Raw genomic sequence first — 27,030 nt, 5'->3', positions numbered from 1 at the left:
GGGGAGCCGCCCCCCCAACATCACCGGCTTCAGTCACTGCCCTGAGACCAGGCGGCAGGGAGCTCGCACCCCTCCCTGGCCTGGGCCGTGCAGATGCACCTTCGGCCTGCTCTTCAACGGATACACTTCTCTCCTGATTATAAAAGTTAAAATATGTCCGGGGGGGGGGGGGGGGGCACTGCTACCATTCACCTGCCCGCTGCCCGCTGCCCCCTGCCCGCTGCCCCCTGCCCACTGCCGCTGCCCGCTGCCCGCTGCCCCCTGCCCACTGCCCGCTGCCCCCTGCCCGCTGCCCCCTGCCCGCTGCCCACTGCCCGCTGCCCGCTGCCCCCTGCCCCCTGCCGCTGCCCGCTGCCCACTGCCCGCTGCCCACTGCCCGCTGCCCGCTGCCCCTGCCCCTGCCCCTGCCCGCTGCCCGCTGCCCGCTGCCCACTGCCCGCTGCCCGCTGCCCGCTGCCCGCTGCCCCTGCCCGCTGCCCGCTGCCCGCTGCCCACTGCCCGCTGCCCGCTGCCCCCTGCCCCTGCCGCTGCCCGCTGCCCGCTGCCCGCTGCCCACTGCCCGCTGCCCGCTGCCCCTGCCCCTGCCCCTGCCCGCTGCCCGCTGCCGCTGCGTGGGGCACTCTATTTCCTCCAGTCATTTTCTTCTTGTTAATTTTTACTTTTTTTTTATTTCAGAGACGAAAGGAAAGAGAGAGAAACATCCACGATGAGAGCTTGATTGATGGGCTGCCTCCTGCCCGCCCCACACGGGGATGGAGCCCGAACCGGGCCTGTGCCCGGACCCAGAGTCCAACCGCGACCTCCTGGTTCACAGGTCCACGCTCAGCCCCCAGCCCCGCGGCCGGGTCCAGTCATTTTCCAGGCGTCATTTTCGCAAGGATGCCTGCTTTTTTCACTAAACATATAAACATGTCCTGCCTCTTGAAAATCCCACAACATCGTTCAAACAGGGCCTTGCTATCTCCTCACGTATTTTTTAAAAGGGGGCCAACTTCGAGCTCCACAAAAGGGAAGTAGAAAAAGGCAAGGCGTCCAAGTCAGGCTCACGCCGCCCAGGGCGCTGCCGGCGGGGCCTGGGCACCCGGCTGCTGAGCGGGTGCGGCCCAGCGGGGGGACAGGGCGGCTCATCCTGGGGGGGCCCCCAGGAGCAACAGCGCAGGCTCGGGCTCCGAGGGGCCCCACCCCTCCCCCTCCCCCTCCCTCCCCCTCCCCCGCCCCCCAGCCGGTTCTGGGGTTAGTTCCTCGTACCCCACCCTCCCCCGCGGCTGGGCTGGCCCAGACCCACAGGCCGCCGTGGAGTCGGGGCGCTCCTCCTCCTCGCAGACCTTTGTCCCCTTAAACCCGTTTTCAAACAAGAGCTGCCGCGCCCCCTGGTCAGGCGTCTCCCAGGGGGTGGCAGGGGCGGAGCGGGGGCGCACGAGGCAGGGAGCCCGGGTTGCCTTGGCATTGATCTCTGTCTCTCTCCCCCCCTCCCCCTTCCTCTCTGAAATCAATAAAAACACCCACAATAATAAAAGCAATATGCTAATTAGCCGAGAGGACCTTCCCCAGAAGCTGGGAGGGGAGCCGGTCTGGGGGACAGAGGGGAGGGGGGCAGCGGGGGGGGGGGGGAGGGGGGGGGAGGGGAGGGGAGGAGGCCTACTCTTGCATGGATTTCGCCTCTGACATTTAAAAAAAGAAAACGTTGCCAAAACCGGTTTGGCTCAGTGGATAGAGCGTCGGCCTGCGGACTGAGGGGTCCCGGGTTCGATTCCGGTCAAGGGCATGTACCTTGGTTGCGGTCTCATCCCCAGTAGGGGGTGTGCAGGAGGCAGCTGATTGATGTTTCTCTCTCATCGATGTTTCTAACTCTCTATCCCTCTCCCTTCCTCTCTGTAAAAAATCAATAAAATATATATATATATAAAGGAAACGTTTAAACCGAAGGCCAGGGCCCCGCACTGTGCGGCCCCACGTGTCAAGGAGCAACGGGCGCGCAGCGGATGGGGGTGCAGTGGGCCGGGATCGGGGGTCTCTCCCTAAGGGTCGCAAGGCCCGCAGGCGGGTGTCCGCGGGCTCCCTCCGCGCCCGGCCGCTGGGAGCCGCTGGGAGCCGCTGGGAGCCGCGGGGAGCCGCTGGGAGCCGCGGGGAGCTCCGCCCGGCGGAGGCGGAGGCGGTGGGCGCCGGGAAAGTCCCGGTCGGCGGCGGGCGGGGCGGCGGGGGAAGAAGCGGGCCCGCCTCCTGCGCTCCCAGGGCCGCCGCGGCGACCTCAGCGGCTCGGCGGACCCGGTGCCGGTGCCGGGGCCGGGGCCGGGCCCACCCTGAGCCGCCGCCGAGCCCGCGGCCGAGAGCCCGGGCCATGCGGCCGCCGCCGCTGTGGCCGCTGCTGCTGCTGCTGCACCTCCGCGCCGCGGCCCCGGCAGGTAGGCGGCCTCCCGGCCTCGCGGAGCAGCGCCGCGGCGGGCCCGGCGGGGGTGGCGGCGCGGGGAGCCGGGGGTCGGGCGGGGGCGCGGGGGATCGGGCGCGGGGAGCCGGGGGTCGGGCGCGGGGAGCCGGGGGTCGGGCGCGGGGAGCCGGGGATCGGGCGGGGGCGCGGGGAGCCGGGGGTCGGGCGCGGGGAGCCGGGGATCGGGCGCGGGGAGCCGGGGATCGGGCGGGGGGAGCCGGGGATCGGGCGCGGGGAGCCGGGGATCGGGCGGGGGGAGCCGGGGATCGGGCGCGGGGAGCCGGGGATCGGGCGCGGGGAGCCGGGGATCGGGCGCGGGGAGCCGGGGATCGGGCGCGGGGAGCCGGGGATCGGGCGCGGGGAGCCGGGGGGAGGGGGGGGGACCAGCCGCGGACGGGGGAGCCGAGGGCCGAGGCTGCGCAGCGCCTCCAGCCGCTCTAAGTGAACAAAGGAGGCCGGGGCTGGGCCGGGCTGGGCCGCCGGCCGCAGGGCTCGTCCTGGCTCTTCCCCAGCGACGCCCGGCCCGGCGGCCTCCCCGGGGCCCGAGTGGGAGGGGACCCAGGCCGCTGGCCGCGCGTCGGGAGTGGGTGTGAGGCCCGGATGGCCGCTGGCCCAGGGTCAGGTCGATGGGGCAGCTCCCCGAAATACCGGACCCCGAGTGGCGTTAGGTTGGGGTGGAGCAGCCTCCAGGCCTCGCCCTCACGGCCGCTGTAAGACCAGAGGGGGCAGCGGCAGGTGCGGGCGGGAGTGTGGGTTTTGCTGGTTCTTTCCCCGGAGAGGCGGGTGCCAGGGGGGCTCCACTCGGAAAGTCTGAAGGTCACTCTCTCGCCAGCAGCCCTCGCGAGGGCCTTGCATTCCGAGCCCGGAGCGGAGCCCTGCCCAGGACTGCCCGGGCCTCCTTCAGGGGAGGTTTGGGGTGGGCAGAATGCCGGGAATGAACCCATTCATGGAGCGGGGATGGGCCCCTGGCGGGGCCTGTGCGCCCAGAGGTGAGGGAGGTAGTGGAAGCGGCAGCCTGGCGTTGCAGTGATTGCAGAGTGACGCCCACACTTGTCCACGATTCACACGTGTCCTTTGGTAACCGTGAGGTTGTGCTATGGTCAGAGGGGGAAATAAGAGCAGCCCACGCCGGCGTGGCTCAGTGGATAGAGCGTAGGCCTGCGGACAGAAGGGTCCCGGGTTCCATTCCCGTCAAGGGCACAGGCCTGGGTTGTGGTCTCCATCCTCAGTGTGGGGCGTGCAGAAGGCAGCTGATCAATGATTCTCTTTCATCGTTGATGTTTCTCTCTCTCTCTTTCTCCCTCTCCCTTTCTCTCTGAAATCAATAAAAATATATATAAAAAATAAAAAAGAGAGTATTGGAAACACATTTTTTAAAGGGAGACTTATACTGTCTCCCCCTTGGAGTTGTTTTAGGGATAATGTATGTCAAATATTGGCCCCGACCCAATTTGTAGTGACCCTTTAAGTCAAGGGTGGGGAATGTCCAGCCCACGGGCCATAAAAGGCCCAAGAAACCGTCGGGTCTGGCCCTGCCAAAGCAACGGAAGGCGGGACTTGAAATGCAATAAATCTAGGAGGTTTTTTCAGAGCAACATAAACTTACATTGAGCCATTCTCTTAGCGAATGATGCTGTAAAAAAGCAAATGGCCCTTGGCAGAAAAAGGTCCCCACCCCCCTGTAAGTGGCGGCCAGTTGCTTTGGTTAGAAAACTAATGGACAGCATTAAATGCACTCGGTCAGCCGGGTCCTGAGTGAGGCGATTGCTACAGCGCTGCAGCAGTGAGGCTCTGTGTGCCCTGCCGGAGCGGCTGCCGAACTTCCCGTGGGTCGGACCGGGCCGGCCACGGACCTCCTGCCGGGACTTGCTGACTTGACTGTACAAAGCTCCCAATGCGCTCAGAAAGACGGTCGCTCCCCAGCGACAGAAAACCGTGGCGGATGGGTCCGCCCCAAGTCGCTCCCGGCGCCCACACTTTCCGCAGTGGAAACGCCTGGGGTGTCGGGGGCCACAGTAACCGATGGTGATGACCCCCATTGTGGGGCCGCTCTCCTGGGCAGCCAGGGCTGCGGCTGCACATACATCCTCTTTCTTAGTTTCCCAGCCCTTCTTTCGAAGCGGGCAGCAGCCCGTGTCCTCCCAAAGAGACCAAGCCGCCCTTTCTTGGAAGAGACCAGTGGTCTGCGCACATAAGCTGACCCCGGGGTCTGCTCCCGCGGGGACTCGGGCTTCATTCTGACCTCTGGCCTGCAGGGTGCTGGGGCGGGCTCACCGACGGTCATGATCGGTAGTCACCATGTGGCTCACGGATGTCAAGAGTCTGAAGGGTCTTCAGTTGTCAAGATTAAATAGTTTTAATGATCATTGTACTTTATTATCTGTGTGTGATGTGTGTTAAACTGAGCCCGGCCGGCGTGGCTCAGTGGTTGAGGGTCAACCTGTGAACCAGGAGGTCATGGTTTGATTCCCGGTCAGGACACAGGCCGGGTTGTGGGCTCGATCCCCAGTGAGGGGTGTGCAGGAGGCAGCCGATCAGTGACTCTCTCATCGATGTTTCTCTCTCTCTCCTTCCTCTCTGACATCAATACAAACATTTAAAAAACAAACCACTACTGTTGAGACCCAGGATAGCCTCTTTTTTTCTTTTTCTTTTATTTTTTTTTGGTTAATTCTCTTCAGAGGATATTTTTCCATTGATTTTTAGAGAGAAACTTTGACGTGAGAGCGAGACATCAGATGGTTGCCTCCCGCACGCGCCCTGACCCGGGACCCTTGGTGCCTGGGCCGCCAGCCGCGGCAGCCACCTCGGACTGGGGTGTGCTGACAGTGGGTGTGAGCCCAGATGGCCACTTTTCTAGGGTCAGAGCGATGGGGAAGGAGGCCACGCAGGCTGAACACAGGGATGAGGCGGGCCTGGGGCTGGGCCGGCGGGCGGTCAGTGAGACAGGCCCGTACTTCCCTGGAAACGCGCGCTCTCCTCTGAATGTGGTGAGGGGGTTACAAGGACCTGCACCCCAGGAGCAAAACTGGGTCCCTCCGCACCCCTCAGACGCAGCGGGGGAGAGCGGAGGCTCCCAGGGCCCTGGCCCCCTCTGCACCGCTGCCCCCTCACCCCCCCCCCACCCCCGGCCCCGGGCCTCCCCTCTTAGCTGAATGTCTAAATAGGGGCGTCGGGGCGCCAGGGGAAGCCGAGGGAGGGGCTGTCTGCTGGCTCCTCGGGCGGAGGGGGACAGGCAGAAGCATGGCGCCCGAGACGTCCGGGGACGGTTCCTCTCCAGGGCAAACGGGACTTCACAGATGTGGTCGCGTTAAAGGTCCCGGGAGGGGCGGACCTGGAGCGCTGGGCTCCCTGGGCCCCGTAGGCTCACAAGGGGTTTGGAAGGTGGGAGAGGGTGGCGAGCAGGGCCAGCCGGGTGGCAGCGCGTGGCTGGCACAGGGCGAGGCCCTTCCTCCCCGCGAACCCCAGCGGGAACCGGCCCCGCACCTCGCCCCGCGCGGCCTGCGTCAAGCCTCGGCCTCCAGAGCTGAGCGCACCGTCTGGGCGCTGGTGGCGATGTGTTTCAGCATCGATGGGAAAGGGGAGAGGCAGTACCCGGGGTCTGAGAGTCTGCGATGGGGGTGGGCTCGCCCCGCTGCTCAGCAGGGGTCACAGCAAGCGCGGTGGGGCGGGGCGGGGGGAGGGGGGGGCTGCCTGGAGGGCAGGAGGCCTGGTGTGAATTGGGACAGTGTAGCTGGTTCAGTCAGAGGAGGCTCTTAGCCATGGAGAGGAATGTGTAAACAGGAGGGCAGGGCCCTGGACGTTTGGCTCAGTGGATAGAGCATCAGCCTGGGGACTGAAGGGTTGTGGGGGGTGCAGGAGGCAGCTAATTCTCTCTCATCATTGAAGTTTCACTCTCTCTTCCTCTCCCTTCCTCTGAGGTCAATAAAAATATATCTATACTAATAGAAGGGTAATATGATAATTATACCGGGAGACCTTCCAGATGTCCTTCTGGACAAAGCCATGGTGGCCCGGCCAATGCAGAAGTGGTTGGGGGTGATCAGGTCAGCAGGGAGGAGGCAGTTGGAGGCAAGCAGGCTGGTGGGAGGAGGGTGTTTGGGGGCGATCAGGCCAGTGGTGGGGGCAGTTGGGGGCGATCAGGCCGGTGGTGGGGGCAGTTGGGGAAGAGAAGGCCAGCAGGCAAAGTGGTTAGGTGCGATCAGGCAGGCAGGCAGGTGAGCGGTTAGGAGCCAGCGGTCCCAGATTGCGAGAGGGCAGTCAGACATCCTCCAAGGGGTCCCAGATTGGAGAGGGTGCAGGCCGGACCCCCACTCTGTGCACAAATTTTAGTTTTTTAATAAAAGAAAGAGACGGAGGGGCGCTGGGAGGTTACCTGTGCGGTCACACTCGCAGGGACAGGCAGGCGTTCCGGGCCGGCCAGACTCCTAGCCCAGCGCCTGCGCGGAGGGCCGGCAGGCGGGAAGGCGGGAAGGCGGGAAGGCAGCCCGCACCCACTTCCCCGGGGACCGTGTCGGCGGTGCCATCTCTAGTCACAGTGGAGAGGGGCGGCCAGGGCGATCAGGCGATGCCGTTTCTGAGCTGGGACGAACCGGAGCTGTGTGAGCGCTTCCACGGTGTGCGTTTCAATGTTTGTGACTGATTTTCTCCTTTGCCTCCCTTCCTCCCCCTCTCGCTCCTCCTGTCCTGGGCCCCTTTCAAGACTCGCCCTCCCAGCTGCCTGCCCCTCGGAACCCGAAGATCTGGCTCTACAACACGGAGCAGGTCCTGAGCTGGGAGCCGGGGTCGCTGAGCCACGAGGTGGGGCCGGTGGTGTACCAGGTGCAGTTCAAATAGTAAGTGATGTTCCTGGGGGGCTGGGGGCCTGGGGGGGCTGCGGGCCCCGGGCCACCGCGTCTCGCCCCTGGGCAGGACTGTAAGCTGCCCTACCCGATGGTTAGGAAACATTGTATCCTAGGGCTCAACAAGGTTGCAGCAAGGGGCAGTCCCAGCTGACCTACTACTAGAAGTCCTTACCTTGAACATGGAAGTACACTTGTGGGTTGACCAAGTGAGTGCTTGTAAATATTAGGGGAAAAAAATAAATAAATAATATATATATATATATATATATATATATATATATATATACACACACACACACACACACACACACACACACACATACACACACACACACACACACCAGAGGCCCAGTGCACAAAAATTTGTGCACTCGGGGGGTCCCTCAGCCCGCCTGCACCCTCTTGGAGTCCGGAAGCCCTCAGGGGATGTCCGACTGACAGCTTAGGCCCACTCACCCTGGGGAATGGGCCTAAGCTGCAGTCTGGCCTCCCTCTGTGGGAGGCGACCTGTGGGCCAATTGGGGATGGCCAGCGAGTGGCTGGCCTGGGCCCCCCCCCCCCAATCACCCCTCTGCCACCTCTGGTCGTTGCCACCTCCTGATCGCCATCCCCTCCTTCTGTCCATTGGCACTTGCCTTGGCTGGCCTGGCATTGCCCGCTCACCAGCCCCGCCCCCCACCAACCAGTCATTCCACTGTTTGGTCGATTTGCATATTACGCTTTTATTATATAGGATTATCCTCACCGAGGATGTGTATTGATTTTTTTAGTTTTAGAGAGAGGGGAAGGGAGAGAAAGAGGAACATCGATATGAGAGAGAAATATCAATCAGTTGCTGCTTCCCGTACACACCCCAACTGGGATTAAACACGAAACTCGGTTATGTGCCCTGATGGGGAATCAAACCTGCAACCTTTTGGTGTACAGGATGCCGCTCCAGCCTGTGGAGCCACCTGGCCAGGGCTGTGAGAATATGTTCTAAGAGCTTCTGACAGTTGCCTGGTATAGACCACCGTGTCTCACCGTGCCTTCTTTTTGGAAAGCGTTTTGTAGGAAATCCTCAGATTACAGAGGCTGGTTTTGGAAACAGAAACAAAGGCGGGGATGATTGCGCAGGCCCCTGTTCGGAAAGCGAGGGGCCTCTAAAAACTCACCAGGCTGCTTCTTTGCTTATTTGTTTTTAATATGTTTGTATTGATTTCAGAGAGGAAGGGAGAGGGAGAGAAAGAGAGAAACATCAGTGATGAGAGAGAATCATTGATCGGCTGCCTCTTGCATGCTCCCTACTGCGGATCGAGACTACAACCCGGGCATGTGCCCTTGACCAGAATCAAACCCGGGACCCTTCAGTCCACAGGCCGGCGCTCTATCCACTGGGCCACACCTTCTAGGCTGCTTTTGTTTTCAGTTGCAAATTCAATGAAGAGAAAGGGCTTTGCTTTTCCTTTGTTTTAGATACTTTAACGTGTTTGGGATATTTCAGTTACACTAATAATTTAATTTTGAGGCCTTTCTATAATTATGAGCGGAAACCACCCACATGCCTGTCAAAAGATGAGTGGACCAACAAGACGTCGTGTGCTCCTACGAGGGGATGTCATTGGGCCATTATTCAGCCATTAGAAGGGCTGACATACTAACAAGTGCTGCAACATATGTCACGCTCGAAAACATGCTAAGTGTAACATGCTAAGTGAAAAGATGACACAGTGTATGACCCCATTTATAGGAAATGTCCGGAACAGGCGAGTCCGTAGAGACAGGAGTAGGTCGGTGGTTGCCTAGGGCCTGGGGCTGGGGAGATGGGGGTGACTGCTAACGGGCATCGGGCTCAGGGGGAGGTGAAACCTTCTGAGAGGGATGGTGCGCAGGTGGTCCACCCTGCTGGATACGTGGAAAGTCACTGAGTCACGCACTTTAAGCGGGAAAACGTACGGCCTGTGATCACATTCAGCCCCGAGGAGGGTTATGCGCCACCGAGAAGCGATTCTGGGACCTGAGCTCTGTCTGTCGTTCCAGCCCCAGCAGCCGTGAGTGGTCCGACGTCACTGTAAGCAGCGTCGGGGTGAACTGTTCGAAGATCTCGGTGACCGAGTGTGACTTCACCCCCACCAGCTTGTCCCGGGGTTTCCTGCGCTACTTCAACGTCTCCCTGCGCGTCCGGGCTGAGCTGCCGGGGCTGCCGGGGCACGCCTCCGCCTGGGCCTCGGTGCCCTGGTTCCAGCACTACCGCAACGGTGAGCCCGGGCTGCCCGTCAGCGGCCCCCTCGCGTCCCTCTCCACCAGGCTGTGTCTGGGTCCTGCCTCTCACCCTGAACCGCCAGCAGAGAGGCGGGCGCACGGCACACCCAGGTCCTGGCTGTGATGCGCAAACCTGGGCCTGGCCGCCCACCTGGTGCTCAGGGCCTGCGACTTGCTTAGGCCAGGGCCTGGCAAACTACTGCCCGCAGGCCAAGCCCGGCCCACCGCCTGTCTTTATAAATAAAGTTTTATTGCTCCGCAGCCACACTGGCTTCTAGCTGGCTGCCTTAGCTTCCTTAGCTGCATCAGCTGCATTAGCTGCCTTAGTTGCATCGGGACGTCTGGCCTGCAAAGCTGGGGTTTGCCCGGGCCTTTACTGAAAGGTGTGCTGGCCTCGTCCCATGGGTCCTGGCGTGTGGGCGGCTCGGTCTCCCTCCCCTGACCTGGCATAGCTTCCTTTATGTTCTAGAAAGACTTTAATTCTGCATGGGCCGTGGGGTCACCTCCTGTGGCTGCTCTGCCATCTGGTGGACACGGTGACGTCCATGCTGCCTGGTGTGTAGTCGCTCAGGACAGGGCCACTGCTGTCCACAGCCAGTCCGGTGGTCAGCGCTGAGCAAAGGCCCCGGGCCCTCAGGAGATGGCTTGTCAGTTGGTGTCAGAATCCAGGCCGGGGACGCCCCACAGAAGGGCAGGTCTTCGGGCGCAGACGTGGCAGCAATTAAGTGCTTGGTCAGGGCTGGTTCCCAGACCCCATGCCTCTCCCGTGGGTAAGTCATGGAAAAGTCTAGAGTCAGCGGTTCTCAACCTGTGGGTCGCGACCCCTTTGGAGGTCAAACGACCCTTTCACAGGGGTCGCCTAAGACCATCGGAAAACACATACATAATTACATATTGTTTTTGTGATGAATCACTATGCTTTAATTATGTTCAGTTTGTAACCATGAAATCGGGGGTCACCACAACATAAGGAACTGTATTAAAGGGTCAGGGCGTCAGGAAGGTTGAGAACCACTGGTCTAGAGACTGCCTTGCGGAGGTTGCCCGACAGCAGGGGCCCCAGCCATTGCTCTGAAAAAGGGAAGCTGGGGCCCGGTGGTATAGTTCAGCTGTTGAGCATCGACCCAGAACCAAGAGGTCACCAGTTCGATTCCCAGCCAGGGCACATGCCAGGGTTGTAGGCTTGATCCCCTGCAGGGGACATGCAGGAGGCAGCCGGTCCATGATATTTCTCTCCCATTGATGTTTCTATCTCTCCCTCTCCCTTCCCCTCTCTCTAAAATCAATAAAAAACATATTTAAAAAATAAACAAATAAAAATAAAAGGGAAGCTGGTGGCAGCACCTGTGAGCAGGGTCGGTGAGTGAGCTGTCGCCCGCAGCGGGCTGGCCCACCCTGGCCCTGACCCTGTCCCTATCCCTGTCCCGTCAGGATCAGCTCCTCCAGCAGAGCAGGTGCTCGGGGGCGCAGGGGAAGCCCGTAGGGACTGGTGACTCGGCATAGAGAGGAGGGTGCTGACCATACGCCCGACCCCCCCAGGGGAGCGCGTAGGGCAAGGGGAGTCGGGCCACTGTCATGAACACAGCCTCGCGCAGCACTGTGATCGTCTGCGTGTGTGATGTCTGCATGTGTGACATCAGCGTGTGTGTCTGCATGTGTGGTGTCTGCCTGTATGATGTCTGCATGTGTGACGTCTGCATAAGCAGCCTCTTTGAGCTTGGAGGGCCAGACCTGCACTGTTCCCAGAGTTCATTTGGTTAATTGTACATTTTATTTCTTGTTAATCCTCACCTGAGGATATTTTTTCCATCGTTTTTTCAGAGAGTTGGGGGTGGGGGGTGGGGAGAGAGAGAGAGAGAGACATCAGTCGGTTGCCTCCCACATGCACCCACAACCCAGGTGTGTGCCCTTGACTGGGAATCAAATCCCAAGGCCCTTTGGTGTGCCACCGAGGCCCTAATTACTGAGCAGCGCTGGCCAGATGGCACAGTTTAAATGCTTGCTTGATAGTGTTGTCATTCGTTTATAGCACCATGAGCCACAGCCTGGCTGGCCTGTGAAGTGCATGAAAAGCCTTGACAAGTAGACTTTGGTGGTAATATTGCTCAGTGATGATATTTCGGCATTGGATCCTGATAAGCTGGGAGACAGTGGATTTGAAGGCGCGTGCAGTTACATGTGCACGGTAGGGAAGGGCCACGAGGTCTTTTCCCGTCGCATGAAAATGACCTTGGTTAGCCTTCCTCTCGGCTTCTCTGTCTGCCAGGAACCTGGCGGGATCGCAGTGGGCAGTGTGGCCCTGGCTGGCACACCGCCTGTCAGCCGGAACGGCGCACAGTCCTGATCGGCAGCCGTGCCCCGGGCTCTGCTGAGCACAGTGGTTCTGGGAACTGGGCGGGAACTCCGGGCGGTATTCTTGTGGAGTGATGATAAGAGGTAGTGCTCTCGCCGGGTTGGCTCAGTGGATAGATAGGGCGTCAGCCTGAGGACTGAAGGGTCCTTGGGCTCAATTACCTTCAAGGGCACGTACCTCGGTTGCAGGCTGGATCCCCAGTCCCAGTCAGGGGCAGGAGGCAACCAATGGATGTGTCTCTCTCACACTGATGTTCCTCTCTCTGTCTTTCCCCCTCCCTTCCACTCGCTCTAAAAAATCAATGGAAGAATATCCGCGTGTGAGGATTAACAACAACAACAAAGTCTATCTCTATGTAAAAAGCCAGCTACCGTAATGACCAGAATGACACAGAACTGCACAGCCTTTCGCCCAGGCTGGCCCCGCCCCCCAGGGAGCGGTTAGGGCGCCCCTAGGCAACGCATAGGATGCGAGTTGGATGGGGGAAAGTTGAAATGGGGGGAAGGTCTTAAGGGTCTGGGGGTTGGGGTGGTCGGCCCGGTGTAGGTGTGGAATGTGCTGGGGAAGGAAGAGGAAGATCCGATTGGAAACGGCCCAGCACAGGACCTTTCTCACTGCGAACCAGGACGTGGACCGAATGGGCGGTTGTTTCACGAGTGCACTTGGGACCCACGTGTTCACGGCAGCAGCAGTGCCCCCGAAACTTCACTGATTCCAAGTAGCAAACAGCCATCAACGCCAAAACAGAAAAATCCTCTCCCGCTAGAGGCCCTGGACGTCGCAACACGACCGAAGGAAACGCCACTTAAGGAGGAGCTAGAGAAACCAGAAGTGTGCAAGCAGAGGATTGTGGGATTGTGGAGGCCGCCTGGGCGCCTAGAGGATTGTGGGATTGTGGAGGACGCCTGGGCGCCGAGAGGATTGTGGGATTGTGGGGGACGCCTGGGCGCCTAGAGGATTGTGGGATTGTGGGGGACGCCTGGGCGCCTAGAGGATTGTGGGATTGTGGAGGACGCCTGGGCGCCGAGAGGATTGTGGGATTGTGGGGGACGCCTGGGCGCCTAGAGGATTGTGGGATTGTGGGGGACGCCTGGGCGCCTAGAGGATTGTGGGATTGTGGAGGACGCCTGGGCGCCGAGAGGATTGTGGGATTGTGGGGGACGCCTGGGCGCCTAGAGGATTGTGGGATTGTGGGGGACGCCTGGGCGCCCACCGCTAGAATGTGAGCCTGTTACTGCGCATGTGCATAGTCCGCCCTATAGGCCTCAGTCTCGCCGTATTTGGATGTGACTTCTGGTGGGAAATTGTGTCGATGGAGGTTTGCTGTTGCCGTGTGGGGAGGAAGCTCAGAATTAAAGGTTTTGTTTGTTCCCTTGGTTTGAAGCGGAGGACAGGCCGCGAGTAGGACCGGCTCTAGGAGGACACGCACGCACCCCCAGGAGCACAGAGGAAGCGCATTGCAATCGAAGCCTTCAGTGAGACCACCCAGCTCGTGGAAGAGCGGGGCCGGACTCCAGGGAAGTGCAGCCAGGAGGACCTGGAGCGCTTGGCTGAGGGCAGTGAGAAGAGATGCGGAGGATCCTGCTGAGCTCAGAAGGGCGCAAGTCTCGCATCACCGGGATCCACGAGAGCCGCACGGAGCGGGAACAGGAGCTGCGCACACAGGCCTTGGACAACCGGGAGATCGATCAGCGCCTGAACAGCCTGGAGCCAGACCTCGTGCAGCTGTGCACGATCCGAGACCAGGACCTGGTATGGCTCAGGAAGGCGCCCGGCAGAAGAAAATCAACGAGTGCTCGGGAATCACAAAGGAGCCTGAAGCCCAGTCTGCACTGATGGAGGATGAGGGTGCCCTCCCCCACCGTGAGGGGCGAAGCTGGCATGTGGGCACGATCCACCGCACGCAGGACGAGGAAATGCTGGACGGCAGGCGGGAGGGGACCTTCCTCATCCCTGAGAGCAGCCTGCGGCCGCTGTGCCTGCCGGTGCGGGTGGACGGCGATGCCCAGCGCTGTGTCATCTACCGCTCGGCCGCTGGCTTGGGTTTTGCGAGCCCGACAGCCTGTACGGGTCTCTGCAGGAGCTGGTGTGGCATTACCAGCACCCCTCCCTTGTGCAACACAACGCGGCACTTACCGTCACACTGCACATCCCGTGCCCCCGCCCCCGCCCCCAGCCCGCTGACTCATACAGAGCAGGACTCCATCTTTCCATCTGTCTCTGTGAATCTTTCTCTGTCTCAGTCTCTCTCTTGCTTTCTCTGAGTCTCTCTTCCTGTCACGCTTTCTATCCCCATCTCTGTCCTCTCTGTCGCTCCTAGTCTGTGTACCTCTGAGTTTCTGTTAGAGGAGCATACCTCCTCCAACCCTGTAAATATTTATCTCCTTTCCACGTCCAGCGTGGCTAGAGAGCGGTTCGTTCCTGAGTAGGGGCTGCTGGGGATTGAGAAAATGAAAGAAAGAGACAGAAATAGAAGGAAAAAGCTGGGGCCGGGTGGGACAGCTGTCCTCTGATGGAGAGACAGTGACCCAGAGTCAAGACAACATTTTTATTTTATACAGCAAAATACCAGGAAGTTTTACTAAAGCCCAAGACAAAGGGGATTATGTGCATTCTTGTGGCTTCTTTGTAATCGTCACTCCTGGCTGAGTGTGGATAATTGTGTTTGTTCCTGGTGCTTGGCTGGATTTACCCACCCCCTGGCACCTGGGCTGAAGGTCAGGCTGACAACACACCTGCCTCTGGCAAGGTATGTTTCCAGGACGTGGCTATGCCAACGCCACTGGATTCAGCTGACAATAATTAAAGAAATGCTCATGTGCCTTCCCAGGCACTCTCTACACTCCCCATGCCCCCTGTCCTCATGGGCACTGCCCTCCCCTGGCTCTGGCTGCCCCCACCCGTTCCTACAGTTCCCCCAAGCTCCCCCTGCCTGTACCTGCCATATTTACAAAGGCCCCTGGGGTGCTCAGCCCAGCCTGGTGCCCTGATTTTTAAGCCATAGACCTGGGGTCAGGGCAGGAAGAAGGCAGGAAGGAACTTGGCTGGGCCACTTCCAAGAACCTCAGCTGTGACATTTGGGGCCAGCGGGCCCCGCCCCACAGACTCAACTTCTCCTCCCAACCCTGAAGTGAAACCCACCGGTTCCCCCCATGGAGCTGCTGCCCAGAACCCTCCTCCCCCAAAAGCAAAATGATTAAAAATAACCTCAAGGGCCGTAACCGGTGTGGCTCAGTGGATAGAGCATCGGCCTGCGGACTGAAGGGTCCCAGGTTCGATTCCGGACAAGGGCATGTACCTTGGTTGCGGGCACATCCCCAGTGGGGAGTGTGCAGGAGGCGGCTGATCGATGTTTCTCTCTCATCGATGTTTCTAACTCTCTATCCCTCTCCCTTCCTCCCTGTAAAGAATCAATAAAATATATTTTTTTAAAAAATAATAAAATAAAAATAACCTCAGGAGTGGGGCCTGCCTGACCCCCAGCTTCCCAGGAACCGAGGTGCTGCAGGGGCTGCCGGACCAGGCGAGAGCACCGCTGCCCACAGTACCTCCGCTCGACGCAGTCCCAGGCGTCCAGATCATTCTCCCTGATCGTGCCGGGTTCGATTTTGTTTCCTTGACTGTGAACCCATTTTCTCCTCTTTTGGGGCAAGAGCCCCGGTTTTCTATGCTGCCATGGACTCCCCTCCTGCCTGCCCAGCTAGGCTGGCCGGTGGGTTTTGTATGGTACGTTGATACTGATGTGGATATAAGACACTGAACCCAAAAAAGGAAAATGGGACAGTGACAAATAAGAAACCTTGGAGTCAGCGAAGGGCAGTTTGTCCAGACTGTTGAGAGCTGAGAATTAGAGTTTAATTGGGATAGAACTCCTGCTAACGGCACCTGCTGCCTGGAATCTGAGCTCTTCGCTTCTAGGTTTTCCAGTTCCAGTGTTTGGAGGCGGCCTATTAAACACTCCTGGCTGGAAAGTGTTTGTGCAGAAGCCATGAGTATTAAGTGTTTGCTGTGTTTACCAGGCTTAGCTCTCTGTAAGGAATGTTAAACGCCTCATGTTCTCAAGAAGCTTGACTTTTAAAATAAAAAATAAAGAATATAAATATTAAAAATAAAGAAGCAGCTTGAGTTTTAGTGGCAAAATCAGGCAGGGAGGCGGGCAGTTAGGGGTGATCAGGCAGGCAGGCGGGCAGTTAGCAGCTAGTGGTCCCGGGGACATGCCCTAAAAGGTTCCAGATTGCGAGAGGGTGCAGGGTGAGCTGAGGCCCCCTCCCCCCCCCCCACCTCCCCGTGCACAAATCTCGTGCACCGGGCCTCTAGTAATAAAAAGATGAGAGGTACTGGTTCTTGCGGCTTTTAAGCCAAGGAGGCTCATGGGCCTGCCCGACGTGGGTCTCGGCCGCTGGCACCTGAGTGTCTCCTGGGGGACCGGAGAGACTCGGTCTGGGCCGCCGTGTGGACGGCGCGGACCCCTCCCCTGGAGCTGCTCCCCGCCCTGCGGCCTCGCAGTGGGACTCGTGCCGGAGCAGCCTCCGGTGTCTCGTGAGCCCGAATGCTACCGTGTTGCATGTGTAAATGGCTGTGTGTGCGCGCACAGGCCATATGTATAACATTGAATACATGCACGCGTTACGTGTAATACAGTATGGCGTGTACACACTAACATAGTTTTGTTTCTGTTGGTAATTCTGTTTCAGTGACCATCGGGCCCCCAGGACACGTCTGGGTGACCCCCGGAGAAGGCTCCCTGGTCATCAAGCTGTCCGCGCCCTTCAACATCGCCGACCCCTCCATGGTTACGTTTCTGTATTACGTCCATTACTGGGAAAAGGCCAGAAACCCACAGGCAAGCGCATTTTTAAATGTTTTTATTTTCTTTGCTTGGAGTTTCTGATACAGGGAAAGGAAGTAGATGTTAAAATGGCAAGGACAGGTGTGGTCAGTGGATAGAGTGTTGGCCTGCAGATCATTCTGGGTTCGACTCTGGTCAAGGGCACATACCTGGGTTGCAGGCTCCTCCCCGGCCCAGGCCCTGGTCGGGGTGCATGCAGGAGGCAGCCAATCGATGTGTTTCTCTCGCATCGATGTTTCTCTCTCTCTTTCCCTCTCTCTTCCACTTTCTCTAAAAACCAGTGGGAAAATATCCTCAGGTGAGGATTAGAAAAGAAAATGGACGAGGACCGGCTGCCCTGGGTCTCCTTAGCCTGAGACCTGAGCCGGCTCTGCTCCGCCTCCTGCAGGCCTGTTTCTCCCCTCACTCGGGGGCTCCCTTCCACACTCCACTGGGGGTCCCTCTGTCCCACCACTCCCGTCCCGGGGCCCAGGCTTTGCCGACACAGGGCTTGTGGCGCCTCTGCCACGCTCTGGAGTTTGGAGAAGGTTCTAGTGGGTCAGTCTCTCCAAGGAATCCACCACGCCAGCCCAGGTTTAACGGTTTAAGTTCCTCTGGTTTGAACGGTTTGCGGAGAGGCGCCTGTGAGCAGGCGAGGAGTCCGCTGGGAGGAGAGAGCGGCCTGGGGAGGAGGGGCAGTAGGAGTGAGCAGGCGGGGCCCACTGGAGAACGGGACATGTGTGGACCCGTCAGAAGCTCACGTGACGAGGGATGGGGCAGGGATTCCGTGGACAGAGCGGTCGGACCGGAGGGCCTGGTCCCTGCTGGGCGGTGCAGGCGGAGAAGGACAGCTCTGTCATCTCACCCGGGGCCTGGCTGCCACGGTGCATGTAATGAGGTTCCTTGTCTGTGAACGTCACGGTTTCCTAGTTTCAACGTCACCACAATCTTACAGTTAGAGCCGGGTGGATCGAGCTTTCCTCGCGTCTGGCACGGGCAGGCGTCTTAGATGCATCATCTCATTTCACCTTCCCACTGACCTGCTGCACAGAGAGGAGCCAGAGGTTCGGGCTGCCCGGGGCCAGCCGCTCCCAGCCGCAGTGCAGGGCGCCCGCCGGCCTCGGGCCTGTTGCGGGGGGGCCGGGGGGGGGGCCAGCCGCTCCCAGCCGCAGTGCAGGGCGCCCGCCGGCCTCGGGCCTGTTGCGGGGGGGCCGGGGGGGGGGGCCAGCCGCTCCCAGCCGCAGTGCAGGGCGCCCGCCGGCCTTGGGCCTGTTGGGGGGGGGGGGGCAGCCGCTCCCAGCCGCAGTGCAGGGCGCCCGCCGGCCTCGGGCCTGTTGGGGGGGGGGGGGCCAGCCGCTCCCAGCCGCAGTGCAGGGCGCCCGCCGGCCTCGGGCCTGTTGGGGGGGGGGGGGCCAGCCGCTCCCAGCCGCAGTGCAGGGCGCCCGCCGGCCTCGGGCCTGTTGGGGGGGGGGGGCAGTCGCTCCCAGCCCCAGTGCAGGGCGCCCGCCGGCCTCGGGCCTGTTTGGGGGGGGCCGGGGGGGGCAGCCGCTCCCAGCCCCAGTGCAGGGCGCCCGCCGGCCTCGGGCCTGTTTGGGGGGGGCCGGGGGGGGCAGCCGCTCCCAGCCCCAGTGCAGGGCGCCCGCCGGCCTCGGGCCTGCTAGCATGCAGCTTTTCTCCCACGTCATTCACACTTGCCCTCCTCGTCCTGGCTTTGTGGTGCGCCTGACGTCACCGGGAGGCAAACCCCACTAAGAACAGGCTCGGGGCACACGGGGAAGCAGAAGGGCATCGTTACCCAGACCCGCGGTCAGGATCTGGCCCTGGGACCCAGAAGGCCTGGAAAAGCAGGCGGGAGAGGTGGTGCGGGAGCCGGGAGAGCGTGCCTCTCGCCGCAGTGGCTGCCGTCCTGCCCTTGCACTTGTCGTGCAGCTGGAGCCTCTGGCTGCCCTCCACGCATCGGGCCCTGCAGGCGAATTGCTGTGGGCACCGCGGGGCGGGCAGGGCTGCCCGTGCTGAGGACTCGGCCTGCAGGAACGCACACCAGGCTCCTGTGGCAGCGCCCACGCTCCCGCCCGCCACCTGCAGCAGGTCCGCCGCGGGCCTCTCGGGCTGCAGTTCCTCGGGTGTGGAGGGAAGCGGCTGCGTGGGAACCGGGAGCCACGCCCTCTCCCCCTCCAACCAGAGCACAAGGCTGGAGAGCTGAGAGGACCCCAAAGCCGCCAGCCCCTCCAGCCCGGCTGTGGGTCTGCTGGGGTCCCGAAGAGCTGCCCAGACCCGCTCGGGGGCTCCCGGGACCCGGCGCAGCTGTGCCCGGGCCATGATGCATCCCACACACGGCAGGGCCAGCAGGGGGAGCGGTGGCTGCCCTGCCCAGGGGGAAGCAGGCACAGCGTCCGGAGTCCTGTCCCCATAGGCTCACAGGACCCACTTAGTTCCTCGTCACAACCCGGGTGCCGGCGTGTGCAGTGTCTGCGGGGAAGCCCATGAGACCTGTGCCCAGGGTTTCTGGGGCTGGTGCTGTCGGCATCCTCTCCCTGGCACGTGCCAGAGCAGACCGCCGGCAGGAAGCAGCTGTCCAGCATGAAACCTTGTCCACGCCTCCCTGATCGGTGTGGGGTCGGGGCAGGGCGCACCGAGCACCAGCCAGGGCCAGCCATGTGGGCAGCAGGCCTGTCCTCGGGCAGCGGCCTCTGGCCTGAATGCCAGCTCTTCTCTGCACCCGTGGTTCTAAGTTTGAGAAACGCCAGCCTGGCTGCTGAAAGAACCCTAAAGGGATTCTGTCCTTGAAAGTGCTGTATGTGGCATCCGAAGCAGTTGCTCCCTTGTGCCCTGGCAGTCCATCAGCATTAACCTGAAGAAAATGGAATTAAAATCACCTGTCGCCCGACTCCTCCTAAATGATACCGTTACTTTGCATCTTTTAAAATGAGAGCGTGTCCTAGGCAAATGGAATAACCTGCTTTTTCAGTCAGCGCCATAGCGGCTCCTCTCCCGGGCCTGGGCCATGTCGCCCCCATTTCAGAGGCCGCCGTGCGTTCTGCCGTCTCAGCCAGAGGGCAGCCAGCGCCTGAAGGAGCCCCTGTGGCCACCAGGGCGTCCTGCGGAGCGGACAGCCTTGTCTGGGGCCAGGTGTGGGGGCCTGAGGGCGGCGGCCTGGGGGGCAGGGGCAGCAGCCAGAATCCTCTGAGACGGGGTCCAGCTGTTAGCCGGTTACATAAATAGCTAAGGTCATTTTCACCAAAACTACAAGAGATCAGCACGTTTTAGGTAAAACTGGATGCAGGTTGCAACTAAAGGCACATTTTTTCCCAGAATGGTTTTTTCTCTGTGACTAACTCAGAGTATCCAGTTAGATTAACCACCGGCTACAGAATGCCCCCTTTAAAGGAGAAAATGGCGTTCCGGGAACTGGGAAGCTCCCGTGTGGACCCCCGTTGCTGAGTTTGTGAGTCTTCGATGGGCCTGGAGGCCTCGCGGTCTGAAGCAGCCCCGAAGCCGGGGCACCTGTCCTCAGGCCCGGGCGCTGTCACAGGGAGCTGTGCGCCTCTCGGCGAATGGCCGGCTGACTCCACACCTGCCCACGTGTCTCTGCCAGCTCCTGCCAGGGGCGGGGTGCCCCACCTCCCGAGACGCTAAAGGACGGTTAGAGCGTTCTCTGCGCCAGACTAACACCAGCTCTTTGCTCGCTGAGCTTCACAAAAGAAGTGGTGTCTTGTAGACGGATAACGGGCTATCTAAAGCCAGAACACCTGGGTTTTCAAGCCGCAGTGTCATATAAACAAACATCTAAATATCAACTCGTGATAAACACAACTCCACACATCATTTGCTTTTTATCATCTTAACTTGGAAATTGAAAAATAAGAAGAATGTAGAGTTAAAACATTCTCCTTGGGATAGTGTACTTGAGTCAACTTATAACGTAAAACGTTTTTTATCAAATTTGCTCTTAAAAATCTCTTAAATTGCTCACAAAGTAAAATCCCAATAAAGCTGATTTTACCTCCAAAAAAAAACCAGCCTGCCCCCTGCCGGCCGGGGAGCGCTCAGAACCACACGCCTTGCTTTTCGGCGTCCTCACCATGAGGTTAAGGCACGACCCAGCAGGGGACCATGGCTGCCCGTCTGTCGGGGGGCTCACTGGGTTGTCGGGCTCCTCCGCAGGTGAAAGGCCCCTTCAGGGACAGCTCCATCGTGCTGCGGGACCTGCAGCCCCTGAGCGAGTACTGCCTCCAGGTCCAGGCCCACCTGCTCTGGAAGTCCCAGGACCTCAGCAGGCTCGGGCGCTTAAGCAACGTGTCTTGTCACGTGACATCAGCAGACGGTAAGGTGTGCCTTCGGTGCTCTTTCTGAGCTGTGAAAAGGATGCCCCTAAAATAGTGAAATTGGGGGGCACAGATTAGGGGAAGGCGATAGTAGGGGGAGAGCCAGGTGCTGAGGGCTGTCAGCAGCCACGCCCCGGCCTTGGCTTGGCTTGGGGCTGCCTCAGTAGCTACTGAATGAGCATGTGGGGCGGGGAGGGCCCCTGGGACAGGGACTTGTGGGCAGGAGAAGATGACCCCATGTTTGTGTCCCGGGGCCGGTCCTCTCGTCACCGCGTGTCCTCTTCAGCCTCCACCAAGCTGCAGCGAGTGGTCCTGGTTGCCGTGGCCACCTTCCTGTCGCTGGCCGGGCTGGCGGGCGCCTGCGTCTTCCTGATCCTGAGGTTCCGGGGCCTGATCAAGTACTGGTTCCACTCCCCGCCCGGCATCCCGGCGCAGATAGAAGAGGTACGTGCGCGCACGCCGTGGGAGGCATGACGGGTGGGGACGACCAGGAACAGAGATGAGAGAAGAGGTGCAGGCTCTGTACCCTGCCAGCAGCCTATTCATAACAGCCCCGGGGGGGAGGGGGTGTAAACACGTGACACGCACACAATAGAACACTGCTCCGCCTTGAAGAGCTCTGAGCCCGCTGCGGCCTGGACGGGCCTGGAGGGCATCGGGCCAGTGAGCTGAGCCAGCCAGTCACAGAAAGACGAAAACCACGTGACTCCTGGCGTGAGGCACTTCAGGTCCTCACATTCACAGACAGTGGAGAAGAGTGGGTGCCAGGGCTGGGAGGGGGATGGCGAGATCGTGTTCAGTGGGGACAGCGTGTCTGTTTTGTAAAATGGAAGTTATTGACATGGAGGGGAGCGGTGGTTGCACAACAATGTCAGTGTACGTTGCACAACAATGTCAGTGTACTCGACACTGCTAAGCTATACGCTTAAAGATGATGCGGTGATCGCTTTTATGTCTTGTGTATATTACCACAATTTAAAAAAACTTAATGGCACCGGGTCAGCCAAAACGGCGACCTGGCCAAGAGTTGGAGGCAGGAGGGCCTTCTCTCAGGCAATACAGCGCCCTGTGCTTTCTGGGGGACGCTGGGGAGCCTGGCTGGGATGGGAGCAGCAGGGACAGAAGTCGAGGAAGGAGCGTGCGTTTCGGGGCAGACGTGTTGCACTGGGGGTTTTCCTAGAGTGAACGCACCCAGAGCTGTGAGCACAAGGCTTTGCACACCAGGCTCAGGGGTGTTACTAGTATGGCAAAGGCCTGCAACAGAAAGGCTGGGGGCCCTTGAGGAAATCTTGTTTCCCTGCACAGCCCCAGCCCCTGAGGCTCTGGGAGGCGGCCGGGCCCTCTGAGGTCAGTTGGGACGTGTAGGGTAGAAGCTGATGGAATACGTCCGAGTATTTGCTTCCGGGCGGCCAGCGAGCCTGCTCTCCCGTCGCCGACCGAGAGGTCCCGCGTGCTCCTTCGCTGGGAACCAGTCCGCGACCTGCTAGGCCAGTGACGGCGAACCTTCTGAGCTCGGCGTGTCAGCATTTTGAAAAACCCTAACTTAACTCTGGTGCCGTGTCACATAGAGAAATTTTTTGATCTTTGCAACCACAGTAAAACAAAGACTTATATTTTTGATATTTATTTTATATATTTAAATGCCATTGAACAAAGAAAAATCAACCAAAAGAATGAGTTTGCTTGTCACCTCTGACACGCGTGTCTTAGGTTCGCCATCACTGTGTTAGGATGAGTCCCCACAACGGGCCCAGTGCAGCGGGCGGCCCGGCTTGTCCTGAGAGAGACCCCCCTGGTCACCTTCAGGGTCTGACCGGTCAGAGCGGCCAGGCGGGCGCGGGCGAGTGGTGCTCAGGGTTTGGAAGTGGTTCCTCGGGGACAGAATAGAAGTGAACCTGAGGAACTTGCAACGGTGCCGACTAAGACTAGAGCCCAAGGTCTGGGGGTTCGAGCTGGTAAACTCATTACGGTGTCGTGTCCCCCTCTCCCAGTATTTAAAGGACCCGGCTCAGCACATGCTGGAGGCCCTGGACCAGGAAAGCCCGGCCGAGGACGATGCCTGGGAATCGGTGTCTGAAGTCTCGTCTTCAGAGCAGGAGCAGAGGGCGCTCTCCAGAGCAGAGGGCGCTCCCGCAACACTTTGACCCAAAGCGCTGTCGGCCCAGCCTGCGGGAGCTGGAGCGGGACCCCGAGCCCACGCCACCCGGCCTGCGGGAGCTGGAGCGGGACCCCGAGCCACGCCACCCGGCCTGCGGGAACTGGAGTGGGACCCCGAGCCCACGCCACCCGGCCTGCGGGAGCTGGAGCGGGACCCCGAGCCCACGCCACCCGGCCTGCGGGAGTGAGAGCGGGACCCCGAGCCACGCCACCCGGCCTGCGGGAGCTGGAGCGGGACCCCGAGCCCACGCCACCCGGCCTGCGGGAGCTGGAGCGGGACCCCGCGCCCCGCCACCCCGCCTGCGGGAGCTGGAGCGGGACCCCGAGCCCACGCCACCCGGCCTGCGGGAGCTGGAGCGGGACCCCGAGCCACGCCACCCGGCCTGCGGGAGCTGGAGCGGGACCCCGAGCCCACGCCACCCGGCCTGCGGGAGCTGGAGCGGGACCCCGAGCCCCCGCCCCCCGGCCGGCGGGAGCTGGAGCGGGACCCCGAGCCCACGCCACCCGGCCTGCGGGAGTGAGAGCGGGACCCCGAGCCACGCCACCCGGCCTGCGGGAGCTGGAGCGGGACCCCGAGCCCACGCCACCCGGCCTGCGGGAGCGGGAGCGGGACCCCGAGCCCACGCCACCCGGCTTGTGGTAGCTGTTGCGGGACCCCGAGCCACGCCACCCGGCCTGCGGGAGCTGGAGCGGGACCCCGAGCCCACTCCACCCGGCCTGCAGGAGCTGGAGTGGGACCCCGAGCCACGCCACCCGGCCTGCGGGAGTGAGAGCGGGACCGAGCCCAGCCGCTCACCTGCTCCTGTCAGGACTTGCCAAGCCCAGGACTCCAAGTCCCCACTGTGGACAGGGCCATCGGCCGGGGGGTACAAGTGTGCCTTGTTGAAGACACGTTTACTTTTTTAAGAATTTTCTAATCGTACGATTTTACCAATGATTCTACAGAGATATCCCCCAAAAATGGTTTCTCTTAAACACTAAAAAGGCCTGTCATTCGTTGTTGGCAAGTGGCCCTGGCGCTCTGGGGAGCTCCCCCGTCGGACCCGCAGGCAGGAGCCGGGCCGCTCCTGGACGCCACGGGTCCCGTCGCCTGTCCGTCACCGCCCCGCTGGCCCAGCAGGGACCCCGAGTGCCTTCACAGCCAGTCCCCGGCTTAAAGTGGAATTAATCCTGTAAATATTTTCCTAGTAACTTAAGGGTTTTTTTCAACCTCGAAATAAAAGACTGTATAGTTAACGTTTTAAAAAGTCTATGTGAGCGTTCCTGCTCCACGTTGCCTTCTTATTTTGGCCTATTTTCTGAGTTTCACGCTTTTAAATAACCGCACCTGGACTTCGGTCTCCAAGCACACCCAGCAGAGTGGCGAGAACTCCACGTGGGCCGCTGGGTTCCTTGAAAGGTGTAACGGGCCTTTCAGAAGCTGTGTCACCTCCGTTTCATGTGATGGTCATGTGGGCTGACCACGGTGGGCTGTGGGCAGCAGGGAGAACCGGCTGGTGGCAGTGCCCGTGCCGCGGGCACGCGCGTCTCCTGACTGTGGGAGTGCTGACGGCTCCGTGGCTCCGGGCACATGGGTTAAACTCGTTCCTATGACTCAGCGTTTAGGAGGTGGATGTGTAGCTTCGCACACACCCCACCCGCACACACCACACACACACACACACACATACACAGCGACACAGGTGCGGTAAAGTCTGCTTTAGAAAGACGCCCTCCTGGCCGCCTGACCTTGACAATGGAAGACAGCGACTTAGGAACAGGAAGCTTCTAGCACAGGGGTGGGCAAACTTTTTGACTCGAGGGCCACAATGGGTTCCTAAACTGGACCGGAGGCCGGAACAAAAGCATGGATGGAGTGTTTGTGTGAACTAATATACATTCAAAGTAAACATCATTACATAAAAGGGTACGGTCTTTTTTTTTTTTTTAGTTTTATTCATTTCAAATGGCCGGATGCGGGCAGTAGTTTGCCCATGGCTGTGAACTGATGGAGCCCCCCGCCCTCTCTCTCTGGGGGGGGTGGGGAGGGTCTGTCCTGCTGGTGAGGAATGGGCTCCTGGGCCGGCTTTCTGACTGAGCACAGTGTGTCCTGCCCTCCGGGTGACAGGAGGTAAAAGGACACCCACCCGCCACCTGCACTCAGGCCCTGTGAGCACCTACTCCATCTGTTGGGTGAAGAGTCAGAGGAAGGGCCTGCCTGGGATCATTCGAGGTGGAAGAGCTCCCCCTGCTGGGCGGGTGCAGTCCGCGGGGAGGCCCTGTAGGCAGCAGCAGGAGCCGGTTAAGAGTTCAAACCCCTGCCCTGGCCAGTTTGCTCAGTGGATAGAGCGTCGGCCTGTGGACTGAAGGGTTCAATTCCAGTCAAGGGCATGTACCTAGGTTGTAGTGTGGGAGGCAACCAATCGATGTGTCTCCTTCACATCAATGTTTTTCTCTCTGTCTCCCTCCCTCCCTCCCTCTCTCTCTCAAAAAAAAAAAAATCAATTGAAAAAATGTTGGGTCAGGATTAACAATAAATAACTAGTTCGAGTCCAGCAGGAGGAGGCAGATCAGTTCTGCAGGAAGCTAGGAGTGACGTTTGAAGTAAGCTCACACGTGCCCCCCTATGTAAAAGCGGGTACAGCTTGGCAGGGGCAGGGGCAGGCGGCGGGCCCTGGGGACGGATGCTGACCAGGCTGGACCGTGCCCGGGTGCATTCGGGCTTTGTCCGGGGCAGCAGGTCACCCAGAAAGGCCCTTCGGAGTCCAGGCAACGGTTTAACCTGGTGACAGAGCCCGAGCCCATGCCCAGCGGTGGGTCCAGGCGCCCACCCCCACCCCAGAGCCAGGCTCCCATGGCTACTGCCTCACGGGGGAGGGCACTCACCACACGGGGTCCCCAACACCCGACGTGCTGCCCCTGCAGCCCCTCCACCCCCCGAACCCAGTAACCACCATCTCCAGTGGGTGTGGGGCTGGCCTGTTAGACAGGAGAACACCATTTGATACCCTATCAGGCCTTTGATAGGAGGCGCCCACAGAAGACTTCACGGGGGAAATGTTTAACCTCGTCCAGCTCCTTGGCCAGGGCACACCTTCTGGAGGCTCGCAGGTCGAGAGCAGCAGGGAAATGCTTCCGGGAGACAGGCCTGAGCCGCCATCCGGCCTGGGCCGGGGCTGACCCTCTCCAGGTAAAAGTTCCCGCCTCCAGGCTGAGAGGGGAACGGGATGGAGAAGTTCTCGGTGAGTGTGAGCTGTCAGTGGAGCAGGAAAAGGACGTTAGGAGACGGGGTCCGAGGACGGAAGCCTGGGCCTCTTCCGTTTTGGTGCAGGGAGGCTCCTACTCGGTCTACGACAGCCTCAAGGACTGCATGGTCCCCTAAGACCACAGGACTCGCCCGAACTTTACGCAGTGCCTGGACCTTGTGCTGTCTGCGGACTCACACCCTCCACCAGCAACAGGCTGCCCGGCAGCAGCAAGGACTGCCCCCGGCAGGCTTAGCACGGGAACAGCATCCCCTACCACGGACTGTTTACAAACCTTCACTTTCGTTCCTGCTGGGGAAGGTGCCGGCCAGGTCCCTCACACTGGGGCACAGCCGGGGGGCCACCCACAGCCACGCCATGCGCTTTCCCTTCCCGCCACTCGCTGTATGTGCAGATCCTCAAACAAGTGCAGGAGGCCGGCCTCCGCTTTGGGGGCACCCATACTCCCAGGGCATCCACGCGCATCTAACGTCGGGGCCACCGCTCTGCACGGTAGGTGGACAGCCCGGGACTTCCCTGCGATGCCTCTCCCGGGGCTGCCTGGTCTCCTGGCTGCCTCACCGACGGTGAGCACGCAGACCAGGGAAACGCCGAGACAGCACCAACTCCGTG

General features: G+C 60.4%; 1 protein-coding gene across 1 annotated transcript; it reads left to right on the top strand.

The window, feature by feature from the left end:
• Positions 1-2,184: 2,184 nt before the first annotated feature.
• Positions 2,185-24,420, top strand: IFNGR2 (interferon gamma receptor 2). The gene is made up of 7 exons (XM_036348390.1): positions 2,185-2,402; positions 7,128-7,260; positions 9,289-9,506; positions 16,558-16,706; positions 20,856-21,015; positions 21,303-21,460; positions 23,008-24,420. The coding sequence occupies exons 1-7, from the start codon at positions 2,339-2,341 to the stop codon at positions 23,158-23,160; spliced, it is 1,035 nt and encodes a 344-aa protein (XP_036204283.1). The 5' UTR covers positions 2,185-2,338; the 3' UTR covers positions 23,161-24,420.
• Positions 24,421-27,030: the final 2,610 nt, after the last annotated feature.

The sequence above is a fragment of the Myotis myotis genome, unplaced genomic scaffold, assembly GCF_014108235.1.
Source record: "Myotis myotis isolate mMyoMyo1 unplaced genomic scaffold, mMyoMyo1.p scaffold_m19_p_2, whole genome shotgun sequence".
Taxonomy (NCBI): Eukaryota; Metazoa; Chordata; class Mammalia; order Chiroptera; family Vespertilionidae; genus Myotis; species Myotis myotis.
Note: the sequence above shows the minus strand (reverse complement) of the source record. Positions and strands in the feature narration are given on the sequence as shown.

What these genes read in the sequence shown, in the direction of transcription:
- IFNGR2 (XM_036348390.1), top strand. Translation starts at nt 2,339, where the DNA reads ATGCGGCCGCCGCCGCTGTGGCCGCTGCTGCTGCTGCTGCACCTCCGC. An exon ending in GTTCCAGCACTACCGCAACG is followed by an intron (nt 9,507 to 16,557) that starts GTGAGCCCGGGC and finishes ATTCTGTTTCAG; the next exon opens with TGACCATCGGGCCCCCAGGA. An exon ending in AAAAGGCCAGAAACCCACAG is followed by an intron (nt 16,707 to 20,855) that starts GCAAGCGCATTT and finishes GCTCCTCCGCAG; the next exon opens with GTGAAAGGCCCCTTCAGGGA.